The sequence below is a fragment of the Cetorhinus maximus genome, chromosome 28 (assembly GCF_964194155.1).
Source record: "Cetorhinus maximus chromosome 28, sCetMax3.hap1.1, whole genome shotgun sequence".
NCBI classification, from domain to species: domain Eukaryota; kingdom Metazoa; phylum Chordata; class Chondrichthyes; order Lamniformes; family Cetorhinidae; genus Cetorhinus; species Cetorhinus maximus.
Genome location: NC_135906.1, coordinates 14,398,904 through 14,420,887, shown reverse-complemented (window position 1 = coordinate 14,420,887; position 21,984 = coordinate 14,398,904). Strand labels below are relative to the sequence as shown.

General features: G+C 45.9%; 1 protein-coding gene and 1 pseudogene across 2 annotated transcripts; one reads left to right on the top strand and one right to left on the bottom strand.

Annotated features, from left to right (window-relative positions):
• Positions 1-218: 218 nt before the first annotated feature.
• LOC144668996 (volume-regulated anion channel subunit LRRC8A-like) lies at positions 219-20,441 on the bottom strand. 2 transcript variants are annotated; one of them, XM_078531537.1, is made up of 3 exons: positions 20,304-20,441; positions 2,173-2,537; positions 219-2,106 (listed from the first exon to the last, which is right to left on the bottom strand). In XM_078531537.1, the coding sequence occupies exons 1-3, from the start codon at positions 20,439-20,441 to the stop codon at positions 219-221; spliced, it is 2,391 nt and encodes a 796-aa protein (XP_078387663.1). The 2 variants fall into 2 exon arrangements, with proteins under 2 accessions (XP_078387663.1, XP_078387662.1); XM_078531536.1 differs by having other exon boundaries at positions 219-2,537.
• On the top strand, positions 4,640-4,773 carry LOC144669212 (U2 spliceosomal RNA; annotated as a pseudogene).
• Positions 20,442-21,984: the final 1,543 nt, after the last annotated feature.

Sequence of the window (21,984 nt, the reverse complement as noted above, 5' to 3'; positions counted from 1 at the left end):
ATTGTACCACTACATGTAGACTTAAGTACAAGTGCCTGAATTATTCCAAATACCAAAATACCACAATCTTACTGTTATCTCCATGTAGTTGGACTGTAGTGGGACAATGGGATGCTATATCTTATAAAACATCCTACTGAGCAAAACATCCCATGGAACCAACTGTTAGCTACGTTTAGATTTGATACTATTAACATTAGATTTTCTACATTCACATTTCAGCTTGATGTGCTATTTGTAATCTGCTCTCTGACTTCCAGAGGCAGAGTTTTAAAAATATCATCTTCTACAATCAGTTGGTTTTTCCGGAGGGAAGCACACTGCCCCAATTCAATTGGAAGTTTATCCAGTTTGTTGACTTTAATGTCCAGGAGATGCAGTTGCCTCAGACGCCCAATAGAAGGAGAGAGGTGAGTTAGATTGTTATGTGAGATGTTCAGAACCCGGAGTTTGGTACAAGAGAAAAGGTTTTCAGGCAGTTCGGACACCTTATTGCATTCTATAGCAAAATGCTGCAGCTCTACAAGCTGGTCTATATCAAGAGGGATCTTGGAGATGTGATTGTGGGAAACATCCAGGAACAGCAGCTTTGTAAGTTTGAACAGACTTGGGGGCAAGAATTCAATCTTGTTCTTATTGAGATAAAGCATTTCAAGTTTGGCAATTTTGGCAATGTGAACAGGAATGGTAGTGATGTTGTTATGCCACAACCTGAGGCAGATAAGTTTACGAAGGTTTTGACAACTGGCAAGTTCTTCTGTTGAACTCAGGTTGTTGTCTTTGAGGTCAAGCTCCTGTAAGTTGGTCAGGCTGAAGATGGCACTAGGAATTCTTTCCAAATTACAATGGAGCAGCCTCAGCAGAGTCAGGCAGAAGAGCTTCTTAATGTTTGCAATTGATGATATTTTTACTCCTTCATTGTGGATTATCAGGCACAGAAGGTGAGGAGCCATGTCTAAAATTGCAGTTGGCAGCTTGGTTATGTTGGTTTTCAGATGCAAAGTGTCTATCTTTGGCAGCTCACGAAACATCTGCAGAGCTGTGGAGATTTTGCTGTCTGTCTGCTGTTGCCCTTCAATATAGAGTTCACGCAAACTTTTCAAGGTGAATATCCATGGAGGTATTTCATCAGCAATACCAAATCGTACACGTAAAGTTATCAAATTCTCCTTCAAGAATAACAGTGCCTGCCTTTCCACCTTAACTGAACAATTGTATAGCCACATTTCTTTCATCATTTTCAGATTGGAAATAGCAGCAGAAATGGCGACACCTTTGATGAGCTCCAGCTTTAACACCTCAATCTCTGTGAGGTCATAAACCTGGATTGGAATTCCAGGCATCATGAAGAGGTGCATCTCAACTTTGTTCTCCATGTTTGTGATGAGGCGCTGTTTTAGTCGTTCTTGACTCCACTCATGATTCAAATTGAGCTGAAGAAGTTTGTTTTCACTCACATCTGACAGGAATACTGCAAACTTTCGGGCATAAAGTTTGTCATACTGATCGATGAGATGAAGCAAGAATGCAAAGTCATTTCTCACATCAGGAATATCATCCATCCCAGTTTCAACCCTCACATTTTCAAATGAGTACTCTTTCAATTTATAATAGAGTATCCAGTGCAGTGTGTACAGACAAGTGCAACTGTATAAGACTATTGCAGTTATGTACACTAAGGATAACATTCGAAACATCCTCCATAAGCCATGAATACAGAAGAAGTCAGTGAACCCAGTGATATGCAGTGCATCAATGCAGTGGATGTTGTTACACATTTGAGGGATGAAAATGCTGATGTAGACAAGAATAACCACACTTTGCACAGTTCGGACAACGGTCTGATTCAAATACATAGCATAGAGAATGTCTCCCTCTTCTGTATGAAGGCGGAATTTCTTCACCTTTTCAAATAAGGATTTGGCCTGTTCGCCTTCTTTTTTATCCAGAATTTTCACTGAGGAATTGTCTACCATTATTCCACCAGTAGCCTTTAAAACTTGTGAGGAACCTTTAGACGAAAGAGAAGCCTTATCTGCTTTATGGACATCACTACTGAAAGCCATCTCTTGTGACAATGACTCAGAAGAATCCACTTTCATTGGACTGTGAATAGAAGATAACGATTGATCTATACTTGATTCAGAAACTACAGGTATTCTAGGGGTAGACTCCTCATATACAGTTTCTGACAGTGCTTTGGTAGTCCATGGAGAGTCTAGGCATTTTCCAAGGACAGTAATAAAATGTTCTATCTTAGAACTTGTGCCAGGAAATTTGAACCAAAAGTTGCTACTGATTAAAAATATCAGAGAATGCAGAAGGACCAGATATGGGAAATATTTGGAAAACCATATAACTGCATTATCATAGCACCACTGATTAATAAGATAGTACTGCTGGACATCTAGGCCGGTCTGGAATCCAGTGGCAAACACATTAAGGTTGAGCTCCTCCAAAACAGAGTGGTTCCACTGACGCTCTTGAATGGAGAGACCCTCTGGAACTGGGATACACAGAATCTGCCCACTTGACACCTGAGAAATAAAAATTAAACATTAATTCATCTATTAAGCCTGTAAATGATCTAGCCTCATTGTAGGCCACATACGACCCCTGTCCTATTGTGATTGCATGGGGTAATCTCTGCCAGTTCTGGTCCCATGGGCCCAATTTGCTTCCCTCTAACAGAATGCCATTGTCGCCCCTGGATTTTGTGTTGCCTGCACTACTCCAGCCACGGGGAAACAAATGATCTGAATTACTGCATGATTATCCAGTAAGCGACAACAAAAACCATCCAGGCTGGAGAAACTATCCACCATGTTACGGTACCCCAGCTATGAAGGGGTATTTGAGGGCTCAAAGATGTTTTCTGTGCCTCTTGCATAACCTGTGCACTTTTTTGCACGATTGCAGAAACTCCACAGGCTGTTCCCAGGGATGAACACTGAGACAAACATCAACTGCAGCTGGAGGATCATCAACACTTGGTGAAAGATGCTCTTTGGTCTGCCTGAAACTTGTTGGTCTTCCAGTTCAAGGAGTTGTCCTCGACCGAGTGTTGGAGACTGGCATATTCCAACGTCCAGGACTACATGCTGAGGGATGCACTAAAGCTTGGGACAGCTGCTGCAGAGGCGCAATGAGGGACAGTCGCTATCTAAGGCCTTTCAGCCATAGTGCACCGAGGGGCTGGAAATTGTATAAAATTCCTTGGGCTGTATGACTCACATTGAACATCTACAGTTAATATCACATATACCACAACTGTAATGAAGCGCCTCAGAGTGCAACATGATCTATGTAGATAATTTGAATATCATTGCACTTTCTGTGATTGCCATTTTGAAATATTTTGTAATGTTCTTTCAGATATTTTATGAATAAAGTATATTTTTGCAACAAAAAACCTTCAGATATGGTGGAAAAAAATGTGCCAAACATCATCCTCATCCTGATGGCCACCATTGTGCGTAGACCCTCGGTACGCAAACACCAAGAGTCACTACGTGCTGAGGTTCTACCAGCTCCCAGTGTTGTGAAGGATGGGTCTGGCCACGCTGCCGTGGAACGCTCCAAGTAGTTGGACCATACTGTACCACCTATCCCTCATGGAAAAATGTATGCAGAAAAACACCTTTTATCACAAGTCCATCAGGCAATGGTCTGCACGTAACATCCTAGAGGCCCTGTGAGAAAGTGATGGTAGATCCTATCGGTTGGCTTCCTGCGTAGACTGTCAAAGTCTGTCATTTGACAGAATGCCTCATCGCCAGAACTTTCAAACGAGCACCAAGACGTAGCTTGGCTGGCGGTGAGAAAGGCCCTCCCCATCAGATCCTTCCTACACGCCCAGAGTCTTGCCCCCTCCGCACGCTGTCCTCGATTTGACTGTGGTGGGGAAGAGACCATTGTCCACCTCCTTCTAGAATGTGCCTTTGCAAAGGTTAGGAGAGTGATTTTTGTCAAGTTCCATCCCGAACAGCTGTGACGCAGGACTTTTCATGCTGTTCCCAGGGATGCACACCGAGACAAACATCAACTGCAGCTGGAGGATCATCAGCTTGGTGAAAGACGCTCTTTGGTCTGCCTGAAGCTTGTTTGTCTTCCAGTGCAAAGAGTTGTCCTCAACCGAGTGTTGCAGACTGGCACTTTCTAAGGTCCAGGACTATGTGCTGAGGGACGCACTAAAGCTTGGGGCAGCCACCGCAGAGGCGCAATGGGGAAAGGTCACTGTCTAAGGCCTTTCAGCCGTAGTGCACTGAGGAGCTGGAAATTGTATAGAACCCATTGGGCTGTATGACTCACATTGAATGTATATAGTAAATATTACATGTATCGCAATTGTATTGAAGCACCTCAAAGTGCAACATGATCTATGTCGAAAATTTGAATATCATTGCACTTTCTGTAATGACCATTTTGAAATGTTTTGTAATGTTCTTCCAGATATTTTCTGAATAAAGTATATTTTTGCAAAAAAAAAATCTCCTGCCAGGTGGGCTCTGGACATGCATTCTGGTAGATTTTATAGGTCCTCTCACCATGGTACCCTCAGTCTACAAATACTGTCTAGCACTGATTGACAAATTTACAAAATTGATTGAGGCCTTCTCTTGTAAGTTTAACATGGCCCGCCGCTTCTCAGCCTTTTGGCTAAGATCAAGTGTAGTATCTGTTCTCTCGGCCTTTTGGCTAAGATCAAGTGTAGTCGTGAAGCGATGGCTATAACCAGTCGAGCCCCATACCATGGGGTATGTAACACCGTTCAGGTGACGGTGAAGGAGGAGCACCCATGGATCGGGCCTTCTTCATCAAGTGGATCCTGTTGAAGGCATGTGGATTTGAAGCGGAGGAGATCTACTCCCTGCAAGACTTCCCCAGCGCTGGATTTTTCGACGTGACTTTCAGGAGTGTGGCAGCTTGCGTCAAGTTCTTGAAGGTGTTCGAGGAGAAGGGAGACCAGCCAGAGATGAAGAACCTGACGGTGGAGTCGCTCTTTGCTCTGCCGTTGCAACAGGACCGTGTGGTGATGGTGCATCTCTACAACCCCTACATCCCTGTCGCCGATGTGTTCACCTGCCTCGCCAGGTACGTCGACAAGGTTGGGAGCTGCACCGAGGTTAGAGACGCCTTCGGGATTTGGATAAGCAAATGCCAGGTCAAGGTCACGCTCAAGACCGATGGTAAGGGAGTCATCTTCCACCCTCCTTCTAGCTTCGCTATTGGGGGAAGCCGTGGCTACCTTGTCTACGCTGGGCAGTCCAAACTTTGTCGCTCATGCGGCAAGTCTGGTCATGTGGCGGCCAATTGCAGCGCCGCCCTCTACAAGAACTGCAAGCAGGAAGGGCACCAGACAAAGGACTGCAAACAGACTAAATGCTGCAACCTGTGTGGCGAGGCAGGCCACCTCTACAGGAACTGCCCCAAACGCTGCCTTACTTATGCACAGGCAGCCAAAGCCAACAAGGGGGAAGCAGATGAAATGCTTCGTGTCACCAATACCAAGGACACTTGCAACCCTCCAACCACCAAGGTCCCCAGTGAGAACAACGGTCCAAAGGAGGGCACAGAGAGAGACAAGGTGGAGGAAAAGATTGAGGCAGCAGACAGCCAATCAACTGCACTGCCCCCTGAACCTCCCACTCCTCAGGAGAGCGAATCAATGGAGGAGGAAGCAGCGGAAAATCATCAGGGGGAGTGGCAGTTGGTGAAGAGAGCCAAAAGGAAGAACGGGCTAAGAAGGGACCAAGCCACTTCCCAGACAAGTGGCAAGAGGCATCTTCCATCCTACAAGGATGACAAGGGCAGCTGCTCTTCGGACGAAGAAGGGAAAGGGTGGCACCTACAGAAGAAATGGCAAAGCTCTAGGGAGTTGGAGGATGAGACACCCGAGCTCCAGAACATTGGAGACAATGAGGAGAGCAGCGCACCTCAACTTTGCCCACAACCCGAAGAGGCCAGCGCACCCCAGCCCCAGGAATCTAGGAGCAGTGAAGCGCTCAGCGCACCCCAGCTCCGGGAAGCTGGGAGCAGCAACGCCCCAGAGGGGGAGAGGATCGGTGATACTTCTCCAACAGAGGACATTTCAAATCTCGATCCTTGCACGAACCCCCAGATGCCACCTGATCGGAACATCTCCAATGGGGTGGTTCAGGACAGTTTCCTCAGCCCATCCAAAGTGAGGCAATTTGTGAACACTATGGGTATGCAGGAGCAGACCAAAGGTCTGGAACTCTCAAAGTCAACAGGTTTGATATGAGACTAAATGCTTTAAAATGGGTGTAAAGATTGTATCCATAAATGTGCGTAGCATTAAATCTACTACGCGATGTGTTGCGACCTTGGACTACCTTGCCAAGGTCAAAGCTGACCTGTTGTTTCTGCAGGAGTGTGCGATACCGTACCTCAGCTCCTACAGGCAATGGTCACGATGGTGGTCCCATGGGCCATCGATCTGGTTGGGAGGAAACGACTCTCGTTCCTCCGGCCTGGGTATTCTGCTGCGGGGAGGCAACTTCACTGTCTCCAAGGTTAAGGAGCTGGTGTCTCCTCGTAGCAGACGTAATGCACAAGAATGCTCCACTCCGGTTAATTAATGTGTACGCCCCGGCACAAAAGGGCTGGCGGTCTTTCAGCAGCATACACTGCTGCTGGCGACCTCCAGGCCAGTCATTCTGGGCGGTGATTTCAACTGCATCATCGATGTGGCTGGACGATCCGGCAGGGCCGACAGCAGATTGGACGCTACGTCCAGATCCCTGATGGAAACAGTTAAGGATGCCAAGCTGCACGACATCTTCAGCAACCCTGCAGACAGAGCGCAGGGTAGATATACCTGGTCGCTGCCAGACGGGTCCATCTGTTCCAGGACAGACTTCCTGTTTGTGTCCCGTGCGTTCGCAGTCAGATCCACTGACGTCAAGCCGGTGTTCTTCTCTGACCACTGCCTCCTACTGGCTGACTGTCACTTAGAGGAAGACCAGAGGGTGGGCAGAGGGGCATGGAAGCTAAATGTGCAACCGCTGACCCCAGAAAACATTGAGGAGCTCAAGAGGGATTACAAAGGCTGGAGAACCGCGAAACCCCTCTTTGAGTCCCTGACACACTGGTGGGAAGCGATCAAGGGAAACATCAAGAGGTTTTTCATCCTCAAAGGTGCCCAGAAAGCTAGAAAGGAACAGAGGGAAATGTCCCGATTCCAGAAAAACACGTAGAACCTGCTGCAGCTGCAGGCGATGGGGGTCGATGTCAAGGAGGAACTCCAAGAAGTGAAGAGGCAGCAAGCCTCGCTCTTTGCCTTGGAGGCCTCCAAGATCATCTTCCATTCCAGAGTCCGCTCCGTGGAGCAGGATGAGACGTGCTCACGTTTCTTCTTCCAAAAGGTATACAGAGAGAGCTCTGTGATCAGCAGCCTGAAGGAAGAACACGGCTCAGTAAAGTCATCGCAGTCCGACATTTTGATGATCAGCAAATCCTTTTATGCTGGATTGTATGACGTGAAGCCCACAGACAGCACGGCCTCCCAGTCCATCCTGTCCTCTATCACGGAGGTCTTAGATGACAGTACACAGAAGAACCTGGACAAACCGCTAATTCCTGACAAACTGACTAAGGCCCTTGAGTCCTTCGAGAAGAGTAAAACTCCTAGAATCGATGGCTTGCCGGCGGAGTTGTATTCGGCTCTGTGGGACTAGATCAGCCCAGACCTGCTAGAAGTGTACGAGAGTATGCTCCTGGCCGGCAGTATGTCAGGATCCACGAGGAAAGGCATCATCACCCTCATCTACAAGCACAAGGGGAAAAGGGAGGAAATTAGAAATTGGTGACCCATTTCACTGTTGAATGTGGACTATAAGATTCTGTCCAAGGTCATTGTCAATCGGGTCAAGTCCGCTCTGGAATTCGTGTTCCACCCTGACCGGACCTGCGCTGTGCCGGGCAGGAAGATCTCTGACAGCCTCGCGCTGCTCAGGGATACGATTGCCTATGTGCAGGGTAGGGGTGTGGACACCTGCTGGGAATGTCATGTCATGTCATGTGCTGGGAATGTCATGTCATGTCATGTGCTAGGAATGTCATGTCATGTCATGTGCTGGGAATGTCAAGTCATGTCATGTGCTGGGAATGTCATGTCAGCAAAAGTAATCAAGTTGTTTGGAAAGAATTGAGGGGATTAATTCTCAACTAGCTACTTCCTTGTGCTCTCCTGAAAATCATTGTAACTTTTAAACTAATGGTATGACCTGTGGAGTAATGGGGTTAGATCAACTGCACACTCTTCCCATCATGAGGAATAGAATACCAGAGGAATAGAATATCGGAGACTTTCCTAGATGTTGAGATACTGAGAAGTGTGGATGGCCAAACTGACCTAGATGTCCTTGTTCAAAAGTAACTGTAAGCTAAACAGGTGCAGAAGGCAAGTAAGAAGGTAACTGGCAAGGGACTGCCTGACTGCAGTTGACTATAGCCTTGGTAAGGCCTCACCCAGAGTACTGTGTGTCCTGTTTATCGCCTTACCGAGGGAAGGATAGCCCTCCCATCAAGGGATTACAACCAAGGTTTACCATACTGATTCCAGGGACTGTGGGATTGTTCTATGAGGTGAGAGTGAGGAGAATGGGCCTGTATTCTTGAGAGCAGAGATCTGAGAGGCTATCTATGTGAAGCATAAAGATCTTTTACAGGACTCTGCAGGATGGATGCAGGAAGGATATATCCCATGTGTGTTCAGAACAAGGGGACACAGTCGCAGAGTAAGAGGTAGGCTATCTAGGATTGAGATATGTAGGAATTTCAACACTCAGAGAGTGGTGAGTGTTTGTAAGTTTCCACCCCATAGGGCAGTGGAGGCTCTGTCATTCAGTATGCTCAACTAGTGGATTGATAGATTTGTAGCGAAAGACCCAGGGTCCTTGAGAATATAAACCGGAACATTGTTCTGTTCATTCCCCCCAACCCATGGAGCTAACCCCGGCCTGCCTCCCTCAGTCTCCCCCAACCCAACACCACCCGCCAACCCCCTACAATTCTTGGTCAACTTGAGTGGCCTTTAGTAGAGGGTTTACTGCAACTCCTGACCTTGCTGGGATCTTGATGTTATGAGACCCATGAGTCAGGGAGCAAACTTGCTGCCATGTGAGGAGAATACCGTAGAGAGGAGAACACAGCTGAGCATGGTTCTCATCCAGTTGACTCATAATTATTAGTGTGTCCCGTTAGTCGGCCAATTGTGCTCACCATTACCTCCACCCACCCAAAACAACCCTCCTCCCACTTCAAAGGATTGCACTTTCAGTATGACTGCATTTCAACAAACATTTAAAAAGTGGTGCGTGTGTCACATTTCAGACCCGTTCCACCACCTTCCACCCTCCCCTTGTCATCCACCAACTTCCCCCATTACCCTTGACTGACACAATATAACCATTCCTCTCTCCTCTGTTAGCCCCTTCAAACTCCCCCATTACCCTTGAGCCTATAACCATCATCCTCCACATTACTTTTTCTCCCCTCTGAGCCTACACTCATTACTGTCCGCATGCCCACCCTGCCTGCTCCCTTTAACTGCACCAGCTGTTATGTCTGGTTCCGTGACCACCCCCACCATGTGACCATTCGCTACGGTCCAGACCTAGCCTGCTGAGGACTTTGCCTCTTGTCCCAAGGGGGCCCCCAGGGCCAACTGATTGTCTGGCCTGGACCAATGACCTCTGTTGGCAGAGACCTAGTGCCCCACAGGGAATGCTCCCTCGCTCCAGAGGATTTTCTAGAAAAATATTAGGCATGGGATAATTAGGGATCCTGGATGAGCAGTACATGCAAGGAAAGGTAAACAAAACAGGGACTGAAAATTGACAAAGGCAGAAAAGGGGATTGGAATAGGAACATCAGAGGGAACTGCTGCCTGGAACTAGGCTTAGGGAACATGATGAGACAATGAGGAAACAACTAAAAGGGATCCTGTATGGGACAAACAGAAAAGGACAGAATGTGATTCAGGAATTACCCTGGTATTTAGGGATGAGGTAAAGGTATTCCAGCAAATAAAGAAAACGACTGACAAAGTTATTAAGAATAAGGCGAAGCGCAATTGAAATGTTGATTCTCACTTCCATGATATTATGTTGTTAGACAGGGAGCAGGACATGACTTCCTATCTATTTGGATGGATTTAAAACTTGTCCTATGTCATTCCTCAGCAGGGTCGTAACACAGTATTTTCCCTTCTGAAGGTATACTTACTTTGCACTATTTCCTCCCTACTTCTGGACATTAATGTCATAGGTGGGTGATGCTAGCTCTGGCTTAATATCTTGGTCAGCCTAACTCTGAGAAATGGATCCATCCTACTTTTGGATTAACACCTCAGCCAGTTTCAGAGACAATCGAAGTAGAGGAAGCTGTTGCTGTAGACCACCAAGATCAAGCAATTTCATTCCATCCGTTAATTTGTCCGATTCAGGACTAGTAAACTGTCCTCACCTATTATGGGTTGTATGTATGATTATGGATTGTATGTGAGCTGTCACTCTTTTGCTTCCCTGTTGAATAATCTGTAGTTCCTGAATTAAATCTTACAAATAATACATCTCTTTTATAGATTTATAACTTTTAAAACAAAGAACATGAAAGTGTTCTTGATGTATTGTATGCTGTGTCTTGCTGGGGGACACAGAGCAATCCTCTCATTTCTACTGAAGCTTGTTTATGAGCCATTAGGTCTATGTGACCTACATGTGGACTCTCTAACTGGAGAGGATGCCTGATCTCTTCTTAGCAACTGTTATACAGGTAAACAATTCCGACACTGCTGGGTGTGAAAGTTTAGTTGCCACATCTCAAACAGTCTCAAATCCGGAACCATCAACATAGCCACTGACACTGAACTGAGAACAATGAGTGTCCTGCAAGTATCTATAATCCCACATATGAAGGAAACTTACACTCTGGACCATAAGGAGAACTGGGCACAGAACCAAGAGAATAACTTTCATTTTTGGAGACTATGATATAATTGGAATAAAATTGCTTTGTTTCCCGGTCTTCTCTACTAAATCAAATTGAAGCAGAATGCTTGCTCCAGTTGTCTACAGTGTAGCCAGCCAGGTACAATAATACTCATGCTATGTGATCCAAATGGATCTACAGTGTAGAAAGATGATAGATAAAAGGAAATCTCATTGCAGTATATAAAATATTAAATGGTATAAAGTATAGATTTTAAAATAGTATAGATAAAGCAAAAGGAAATTTTAAGTTTAAAGTACACTGGAAAAAGCACTAGAACATATGAGTAGAAATATAAAATTAATATAAAACAGGAACAAGTTACTTACTTAGAGTGACATTTGTCATAATCTATCAAATAAAGAGCTAAAAACATTTATGAGTTATTCAAATACAATTAAATACCACAATGGGGGGAATTAGTGTACTAGAGGGCTGAGCTTTGATTATTAGTCTGTTAGTCTTTCCTAACTTTTCTGATGTTCTTATAACTCCTATAAATTATGACAATCTCAACTGTAAACCTCTGTACAGTATCCTTGGCTTGGATGCCTATTAGGGTTCCAACATACCACAAAAAGTAAAGCATGATATATAGCAAGTAGCAAAGGTGAAATGAATGTTGGGATGATTAGGGTTAGTGACTAAAAAGATTGGGAAGTTTATTCACATCCTGGCCTCAAGCATCTGGATCCCTAGTAATAAGTGTTCTGGCTCTGCATGAAAGGCTGTGTTTGATGCCAAAACAAAAACAGAATTACCTGCCGAAGGGTCATGAAGACTCGAAACGTTAACTGATTTCTTCTCCACCGATGCTGCCAGACCTGCTGAGTTTTTCCAGGTAATTCTGTTTTTGTTTTGGATTTCCAGCATCCGCAGTAGCTTTTAGCTTTTTGTTTTTATCTCTGTGTTTGATGCCATCCTACTGTAGTGGTCAAAGACCAAGAGAAAACATTATCCATGTCGAGTTGTATTTCTGGTTTACAAATATTGCCGAGACAGCAACTGTAGTTTGAATGACAGGAAAACAAATGGTGTCTCCTTTAGCATTTATGTTATAGTTCAGATATCCTAGTTTCAGATACTTTTTCCCTTACCTTAGATTTTTGTGCAGAATGACAGAATGCATTTTTGGGCCTTCATTAATGCGACTCAGGAATTAGCTACTCTGCGACGTAGGAGAATGGTCAAGAATTACTCATTTTAACTTTCTTCCTGTGATTGAATACCTTTGGAAACGTACTCATCTCTGAGTAGGAAGGTTGTCGGTTTATGTCTCATTCTATGATTGAGCATTATTTAGGCTTACACTCCAGTGCAGATACCATCTCATAACTGAGATGTTAAATCAAGACCCACATAAGGTGGACACAAAAGATCCCATGGCACTATTTGAAAAGGAGCAGGAAATTCTGCTGATGTACTTCTCATTTCTCTGATAACCAAAATGACGTTAACTAGTAATTTAACTTGTTTACTATTTGTCCCTTTTCCCCACTAGTGGCGGCAGCAGCTTTAGTTCTGGTGTCTGGGAACCTTTCTTCTTTTCTCCCCATCTTTAAGTATTATTTCAGATCTTATGGCCAGGATTTTCCCCTCGGCGATTTGGGGGTGGGGCCCGCTCGTCAAGGGGAATATGATGCGGGATGAGTCAGAGGAACCCTCGACGTCACCCCGGTCCCTTTAAATATTCACGAAGGCGGGCGGACAGTGAAATCAGCTGTCCGCCCGCCGACCTGTCAATGGCCAACTAAGGCCATTGACAGGCTAATTAACATTATTAAACACCCTGCCCGGCCAACCTTAAGGCTGGCGGGCAGGCCAGGAGCCCCAGCGGGCTGCAGATTATTAATAAAACTTCATCCATCGGCGGGATGAAGTTTCATGTCCGATTTTTAAAAATTTAATAAATTTTATGTGTTTATTATTAACATGTCCCATCTTGTGTGACATTGTCACATGAGGGGGACATGTTAATAATTTTAATATTTATCTATTTTTAGAGTTTACTTACCTCTCACGAATCTCCCTGAGACAGGACTTTGCCTCAGGGAGCAGTGCACTCTTTCGCGCGCATGTGCAAAAGAGCGCACTTTGACAGATGGGGATTCCCTCCACCTCCCGCACAGGAAGCGCTGCGCTTCCTGTTGGGTGGGCCTTAATTGGCCTGCCCACTCAAAATGGCGGCAGGCCCCCTTTCGGCGGCGGGGTTCGGCTGCCCGCCCACCGCCGAACTGGTGGGGCCCGCCCGCCAGCCAAGGGCTAAATTCTGCCCTTTCTTTGCAACCAAGGTCTGAATTTTACCCTTGGCGGGCGTACGCAATCAGTGGGCCTGGGACCAGTCAGGAAACAGGCCCCCAACCGCGATCGGCCCACGACCGCAATTTCACGCAGGCTGGCCAATTAAGGCCCGCCTTGGCATGAAACGCACCTTCCCAATGGTTGGGTAGGGCTGGGTGGGGGCCTGTTGGGCGTCGGGTCAAATGGCGACCCAGCGGGCAGTTTAAAAATGGCACAGGCAGTTCCTTGAAGGCTGCCAGGGAAGAACATACCTTCTGCGTCCTGGAGAGTGAAGGTGTGGCCTCAACAGCAGCTGGAGACGCCAGGCGGAAGGACAGGTCGGGTGGGCATTTGGCGCCACGGTTTTCGGACGAGTACCTCACGGTGCTCATGGAGGAGGTGGCTGCCAAGACGGACACCCTTGTTTACAGAGATGGAAGGAGGAGGCCACCGCACCATGCAATAAAAGCTTGGGAAGAGGTGGCAGCTGAGGTCAGCAGTCACAATGTTATGCAGTGCACATGGCTGCGCTCGGGAAGGGTGATTATCGTGTTGGCGTGGATCAGTATGGTGAAGTGTTATGGGCTGACTGTCCCCTCTTGGAGTTCAGGGATGTTAGAGTCTGAGTGCCAACTGTCAATGACGCCAGAGCTGACCAAGAGGGTGAGCCGTGGCTGCTTGAACAGAGTGCCTTGTGGCTCGAGGGCAACGAGTTGGATGTTCCCTGCAAGGTGTTCTTCAGGTGGGGTTGGCCAGGCTGCAATGGCGCTGCAGATAGAGAGTGGACTAATCAATGCTCCTCTGTCCTTTCAGGAGAAGATGAGCTATAACAACATTGAAGGACACGGACAGCCGGAGGCCCCCCACACCTCCTAATATTGACCAGATTTGAGCAGGACACCTTGGAACTGGCGAGGTGCCACACGCCTCATTCAGCTGGTCGTGGACAGGCTGGGGTGTCAAACAAAGGTAAGAATGCAGTGCAGAGAGGTGAGAGCTTCAGATGGTGCAAACATTCTTGTGTAGTCTCTTCATTGATGAGAGCCTCAAAACTGGAATCCCCAATAACCATTGAAAGACGATGGCACCATGATGCAGATCTCCATTGTCTCATCAGGGTGTCTGGCATGCACAGTGACAGTGTGATGACTTAAGCTAATGACATGTTGTTGTTCTTCCTTAGATTTGCCAGCAGGCACTCATTTGCAGGACCCCGAAGAGCCACCCCTAATGCCAGAGGATTGTCGGGCTTCCGCTGCACCTGTGTCACACCCGCTCTCTGAACCAGACACCAGTGAAGATACCAGCATCTCGGTGGGCATTAGATCTTTGGCTAGAATGTCAGTGCACAGCAGCGAGGGCACTTTGCCCTTGCTTGAGGTGCAGGCGGAGGCAGAGGGTGCCCAGGGTACCGGCAGTTGGTGAAGTGCTGGAGACTAGGACGATGCTGAATTGAAGGCAGATGATGAGCCTCTGGAGTCGTCCATTAGGCGGCAGATGCTGGAATCCAGCGGGATGTGCGGGAGGATCTGGCGAAGATCCATTAGGGTATGTGTACCATGGTCTCTGTTGTGGAGGAGTACATGCGGACCATAAGCACTGCGTTGACCCCCATGGCCGAGCACATTACCTCCTCCATTGAGAGAGTGGTGACTCTCATGAAGAGGCAGCTCCAGGGACAGAATCAAGAGTTCCTGGGGTTGCGCTCGGACCTGCAAGCCCTCACACAGGCAATGATCTCAGGTCGTCACTGCCATAGAACCATAGAAAAGTTACAGCACAGAAGGAGGCCATTCGGCCCATCTTGTCCATGCCAGTCCAAGGACACCCAGGTGCCCTTTCTAATCCCACCTTCCTGCACCTGGCCCATAGCCCTGCAGCTTACAGCACTTAAGGTGCAGATGCAGGTACTTTTTAAAAGAGTTTAGAGTTTCTGCCTCTACCACCAATAGACACCCACTACTCTCTGCGTAAAAAAGTTCTTCCTCATGTCCCCCCTACACCTTCTGCTACTTATCTTGAATCTATGTCCCCTGGTTCTAGAATTCTCCACCAAGGGAAACAATTTTATCCTGTCCACTCTATCTATTCCCCTCATAATTTTGTACACCTCAATCAAGTCACCTCTCAGCCTTCTTTGTTCTAAGGAAAATAACCCCAACCTATCCAATCTCTCCTCGTAGCTACACTTTTCTAACCCTGGCAACATTCTTGTAAACCTCCTCTGCACTCTCTCCAGAGCTATTACGTCCTTTCTGTAATGTGGTGACCAGAACTGCACACAATACTCTAGTTGTGGCCTCACCAGTGTTTTATACAATTCCAACATTATATCCTTACTTTTATATTCTATACCTCTGCCAGTGAAGGAGAGCATTCCATATGCCTTCTTTACAACCTTGACTACCTGAACTGCTGCCTTCAGGGACCTGTGTACTTGTACGCCAAGATCTCTCACTTCATCTACCCCTCTTAGCATATTCCCATTTATTGTGTAATCCCTGTTTGACCTCCCGAAATGTATGACCTCACACTTCTCTATGTTAAAATCCAACCGCCACTTTACTGCCCACTCCACCAACCCATCTATATCGTTTTGGAGATTATGGCTATCCTCTACACTATCCACTACTCGGCCAATCTTTGTGTCATCTGCAAATTTCCCAATCGTGCCCCCAACGTTCACGTCCAAATCGTTAATATATAACACAAACAGCAAGGGGCCCAACACCGAGCCCTGTGGAACAGCACTTGAGATAACTTTCCATTCGCAAGTGCGTCCATTGACCATTACCCTTTGTTTCCGGTTACAAAGCCAACCTTTTATCCAGTTTGCCACATTACCCTGAATCCCATGGGCTTTAACTTTCCTGACCAATCTGCCATGTGGGACCTTGTCAAATGCCTTGCTAAAAGCCATGTGCACATAATCCACTGCACTACCTTCATCAACCCAGTGTGGGAGATGGATGAGGCACCCAGTATCCCAGCTAGATGCCCGTCCATCAATGGTGTGCAGGGAGGTCTAGAGCAACCTCATGTTAGTGCACAAGCTGCCTGTCATCTCTGCAGGCTCCACTCAGGGCTCTCTGGATGATGGCAGCAGCTCCTCCGCCCCTCTGTCAGTAACCGTAGTATCTGATGAGGTTGCGATGACTGGGGAGAAGCCAGCCGTGGAACTGGCTGCTCCCTCCCAGTCGGGGCCAGCACAGGCTCCACTGGCCAGAGGATGACCGCCAAGGTCATCAAGGTTAACACGACAGCAGAGTCAGCAGGGTGCCTCCAATACTGCTGCCAGCAAGGATGGGGGTTGGGGGGGGGCAACAAGACATAGAACTCATATGCATAAGTTTAAAGCACCATGGGTACAACAGCGACCGATCATGGGCGATCTTCTGTTGTGTAAAGTTTTACTGGTATGGAAATGAACACCAGAGATGGCAATGTTAATTTGTTTTGATTGCGAAAATTACATAAGTTTTGTTTTTGTCGCAATGACCTGACTATGCTTCACCTTTTTTTTTGGTGCGGAGTACGTCAGTACTTAATGCTGGATATGAGTGGCTCTAAATGTTATTGCATAGGCACTGTGTGCACTTTGGGTTCAAATAAAAGGGTCATTTCAGACATCCTGGATGGAGGTGGCAGCCCTGCCATGAGGTGGAAGCAGATCTTTGGCAGCCTAGCTGAAGGAGCGTTGGATCAAGGCATCCCTGGTGTCCTTGCCTCCCTGAAGGATACAGTGTTCTCCTCATGGGTGCTCCTCTTCTGACTCACTACTGGATTCATCCTCTGTGGCCTGAGGAGCTGCCTCAAGATCCTCTTCCTCCAATGGGTGCCCCCTTGCCAGTGCCAGATAGTGGAGAGCACAGCATGCAACGACTATCAGTGACACCCACTCTGGGGGGTATTGCAGTGCTCCCTCTGAACAGTCCAGGCATCAGAAGACCTATGGTCCTCTCTATCACCACCCTTGTGGAGACATGACTCCTATTATAATGCTGCTCTGCCTCTGTTCTTGGATGGCAGAAAGGCGCCATAAGCCACCTGTTCAACAGATAGCCCTTGCCATCCAGCAGCCATTCATCCAGTTGGGCTGGAGCACTGAATAGCCTCGGAATCTGGGAGTGTCTCAGAATATAAGTGCCATGGGAGCTGCCAGGGTATCTTGCACAGACTTGCAGAATGTGCTTCCTGTGGTCACATACTATTTAGACGTTGTCACGAAAGTATAATAATTATCATAATATTATTGTGATTTATTGTAAAAGTAGGTTAATAGTGGGGTTTGGATAGTTTCTGTGTGTGTGTGAGGCTTTGATTCATCAAAAGAAGCTAGGTTTGAAATGCTAAATATGTAAACACGGCTGAAGTTTTAGAATGTGAGGTGAGGAGAATTTGCATTTTTAGGTAAATCAGGGTAGCTTGAATTTCAAAGAGATGGTAGGATGTTACACCTAGCCAGAGAAGCTAGGCCAAGCAGTGTGTTTATTTTTCCCAAAGGTTACTGATAGTATTAGCACCATGAAAAGATTTATATTATGAGAAAGGTAAAGTTCCAAAGACATATGGGAACAATGGAATTTGCATTAAAAGGGAGAAACACGTATAAAGAAGAAGAGGTTATGTGTCAGAGGGAAAGGCATTGCAAGTTCTACCAAAGTGTGAAAAGTTCCCAGTATTTGTACATTAAGCTGCTATCTACAGAAACCAAAGCTGGGAAAAGCCACTTTGAATTCTACTGCCCAGGGTATTGTGTTTGACTACCTGGATCTGTTAAAATCTATTTTCTTACTGTTGCCTTAATGGGGGTGTAACTGGAAGCCAAAATAATTAGGAGTTTTAGGAGTTATTTTAGTAGACCTATTTGTAGACCTATGTTTGTACTTGAAATCTTTTCCTTTGTTAAAAACTATTTAATTTAGTTTTGTAAAAAATCTCTAGAGTCTTGGTGGACTTATTACTACCGAATTCAGGGCATGCATCTCGAAATAAAATACAAATTGCAAAATTGTTGTGACCACGTGATCAAGTTTCCCTCATGGATTTGATCCGCCTGGCACACATCATCTGCTGCGTCATAACAATGTTTATCAAGTGGAATCCCTTCCTGTTGACAAAGGCACCTGGCTGACCCGCTGGCGCCTTGATTGCACCCTGGATGCGGGGGAACCCAGCATTCGCTGAAAACCCTCTGGCTCACTCAGTCTGGCTGGCCTCGTCTGAACAGAGCTTCTGTCACCAGCTTGACATAACTGTGGACAGCTGATTGGGACACTCCACAAAGATCCCCCACTAATCTCTGGGAAGAGCCGAAAGCATAGAAGTTGAGAGCCACAGTGACCTTCAGAGCCACTGGCATGGGGTTTCCACCCACACAGTTGGAGGTGATCTTAGGCCCAATCATATGACAAATGGAGGTCACAGTCTTCCTGGAGAGGCAGAGCCTCCTTTGGCATTGCACCTCGGAAAAATTGAGGTAGCTGCATCGCTGTCTATAAACCCTGGCAGTAGGATAGTGGCGTCTTCTGCCTTGGACTACCTACTGGCCCTGCACCCCTTGTGCCTGCACCTCTCCTCCCACAGGTTGCTCCCCTAGGAGCTGCATTGGGGCACCTGGCCTCCTCTCCCTTCTGCCCCTCTCTTCCTCCTCAGAGGAGTTGCCTCCAGCAGAGAACACAATCCCCATTACGAGAGTTACAGAAGGCTGTCTGATACCTGGAAAGGTCCACACGGTCAAAATCCTCCGGGGGCCTTGGAGACACCAACGAGTTTTGAAATCAAGCCTAGAAATGCTAAGAATGAAGCTCAGAACCGAGATGAAGCTGGCAAGTTCAAATAAGCAGCCAGCAGCAAACTATCTCCTAAACTCCTCATTACTCACAATAGCAGTGCTGCTGACCCTTTTTATCCTGTCCTTGGACGGGCACGCCTCCAACACCCATGCACGCCTGCCAACTTGAAGATTGCGCATGTGCGAGATGATGTCAGGACGCTCATCCAACGTCTTCTCGCGCTATTTTACACCCGATCGGGTCGGACATGTGCCCGCCCACGAGGCATAAAATTCTGCCCCAGGTTTCTGGTCACCTCCCCTACCATGAGTTGACATCCATGCCTTTTGTTTATAACTTTTCCCTCTGCAAAGCATTCTTTTTCATATTAAAGGTGCTTTGTAAATGCCAGTTGTTATTGTAGGACTTCACTGTATATAAACTGGGCATGACTTTTGTCTCCATGACAACAGTGCTACACTTCCTTTAAAAGTAAAACTGTGATTTTAAATGTGTTTGAAATATCCTGATATCAGGATAAGATGCTATTTAAATATAAGTTCTTTATGTTTTTAAGTCGCACTTAGGATTTTACCATGACAGGTCAGGAATTCAACAAGTGGATTGCGCAAAACCAATACTGTACTCTATTATGCATTAGAACTCTTATGCATAGTGTCTCCAAAACATGCGCAACTTCCAGAATTAGCCCTTCATAAAAGAAGCTGCATAGTGTGTGGCAGGCAGGATAATTGCCAACTGGGGCCTCCGGATTAAGTGATACTGTCCTTGTCCAAGGGACTGCATGCACTAGTAGGGTGGGTGTCACTGGATAACGATCACAAGTGAAAGTTAATTTTCCTCATCACTGGCCCAGGAACATTAGGCCAATTAAAAAAAGACATGCATTTACATACAGCTTTCCATAACCACTGGAGGTCCCAAAAAGCTTTACAATTAAGTACTTTTGACGTGTAATAATTGTTATAATGTGGGAAATGCAGCTGCCAATTTGTGCACAGAAAGCTCCCACAAACAGCAATGTGATAATGACTAGATTTTTGATTTTGTGATGTTGATAGATATTGGTCAGGAGACTCCCCTTATAACTCCCCTGTTCTTCTTTTAATAGTGCCATGGGATTTTTTACATCCACCTGATGGGACAGATTGTTCAAAAACACAGCTTAATTACATTCTATCCTTACAAAGGCTTTTTCTCCCCTCTTTTTACCTGCAGTGCTCCTCCAAACATTGACACCAAAACCATTAGAAGGGTCAGATACTCTGCAAACACATCCCACCAGGGCTTCAGGATTTTGAATGCTGGGTCTTGTTCACCAAAATATGATAATTCTGTCACTGGAATCATTTCTACTAAGATGAAAAGATAACATATTGTTATGATCTCAGTAGAGACCAGTAACATGTTTTTTTAGAATAGGAAAACCCAGGTATTTACCAAGAGAATGAAAGCATAAGGTTCATGGGTTAAACAAAAGAATTTTATGCCACATAAATCAAAAACATGAGCTATAATAATCATACTCTGTCTCACCACCATTTTCTCAATTAGGGATGGGCAATAAGTGCTGGCCTAGCCAGAGATGCCCACATTCCATGAACAAACAATTTTTTAAAGTTAGTTACGTTAAAGATAATAAAAATCCAATAAACACAATTACTTGTACTCTAAATCAAATGTCTTAACTTCATTTTCCTTCTTCACCCATTAGACATACAACCACCCAGCAGACAAACTTTAGTCTTAAACAAAGTAAAGGTAAAAACATACTTAAAGATGAAATTTCATATCTGTGAGATATCATTGCGTGCCCATTGCTTGAATTCCTTCTTTCCAAAATAAAGCTTGAGTTTGGGTTAGCAGCTGCGATGGCTTCTGCAACCAATTATTCAGGCGTTTTTCTTTTTCAGGTGGATTCAGCAGGCCAGCAGGTTTTTGGGAAAGAGAGGCGGTTTCCTTTTCCTCACTAACAGCGTTTACGGCACTTGCAAATTGCTTGGGCTCTATCAGCAGAATAGCTTCTTACTACTCCTCCCTTTGTCCTCCCTTGGCTAAAGACCCTATCTGAAGATGTTTCTCAGAGTTCTTCTATAAAATTGCTGTTCTTATACAGTTCCAAAACTTAAAATGGCTGCTATCCCAAACTGTCAAATCGCGCTTCCATATTAGGTATAGGGTTAGGCCTGGTCTGGAGGGGTTGGGGGAGTGTGGATGGGGTGGCATAGTCTCATCCACTGTCTTTTTAGCTGAGGTAACTAACTTTCTAAATGTATCAGCTATTAAGTTGAATAGTTCCCATTCTCCCAGGTTTGAGGTTTAGGAAAGAGCTATTCACACCTCCAGGGAAGGCACAATGAGTTTCTGTTTACCCTTGTGGAAATGTGAATTGAATTTCAAATATCTTCACATGTCCGGATCGGTCTATCTGCAATCCACTTGGAGCCTTCTAGAACTTGACCACATTGCAATTGAAAAAGGACAGGTGATCTCTGGCAGCCAACTTTAAGCTTTCCTGTGCCTGTCTAAAAGGAAGATTAGTTTTTTTTTAACAAAAATCTATAATATCACAATTATACATTTGTGACACCCCCAAACCCTCAAGTCAGATACTTAGCAAAACTTGGAAGATTAACCACTTGGCCTGGGCACTGTGTCAATGATTCATATATGGGCTGAGATTTCTTGGGCCTTCCGTTTACTTCCGGCAAGATTGTCCTTTCAAATCTCTTCCAACCATCCTAAGGTTGCAAACTCCCTGTTCAACATAGGCGTCTCTGACTTCTGAAGCATAACCACCTTGGGTCAGAACTCTCCTGGTTCTAATAGTCTTTAATTATGGAGTTTTGTATCTTAAGCTCGTGCTCTCTCTCCTTAGCTTGGTTATATCAGA

Coding starts and splice junctions, on each gene's coding strand:
- LOC144668996 (XM_078531536.1), bottom strand. CDS start 20,441: ATGATTCCAGTGACAGAATTATCATATTTTGGTGAACAAGACCCAGCA. Junction 2,538..20,303: donor TGTTTGGAGGAGCACTGCAG/GTAAAAAGAGGG, acceptor TTTATTTCTCAG/GTGTCAAGTGGGCAGATTCT.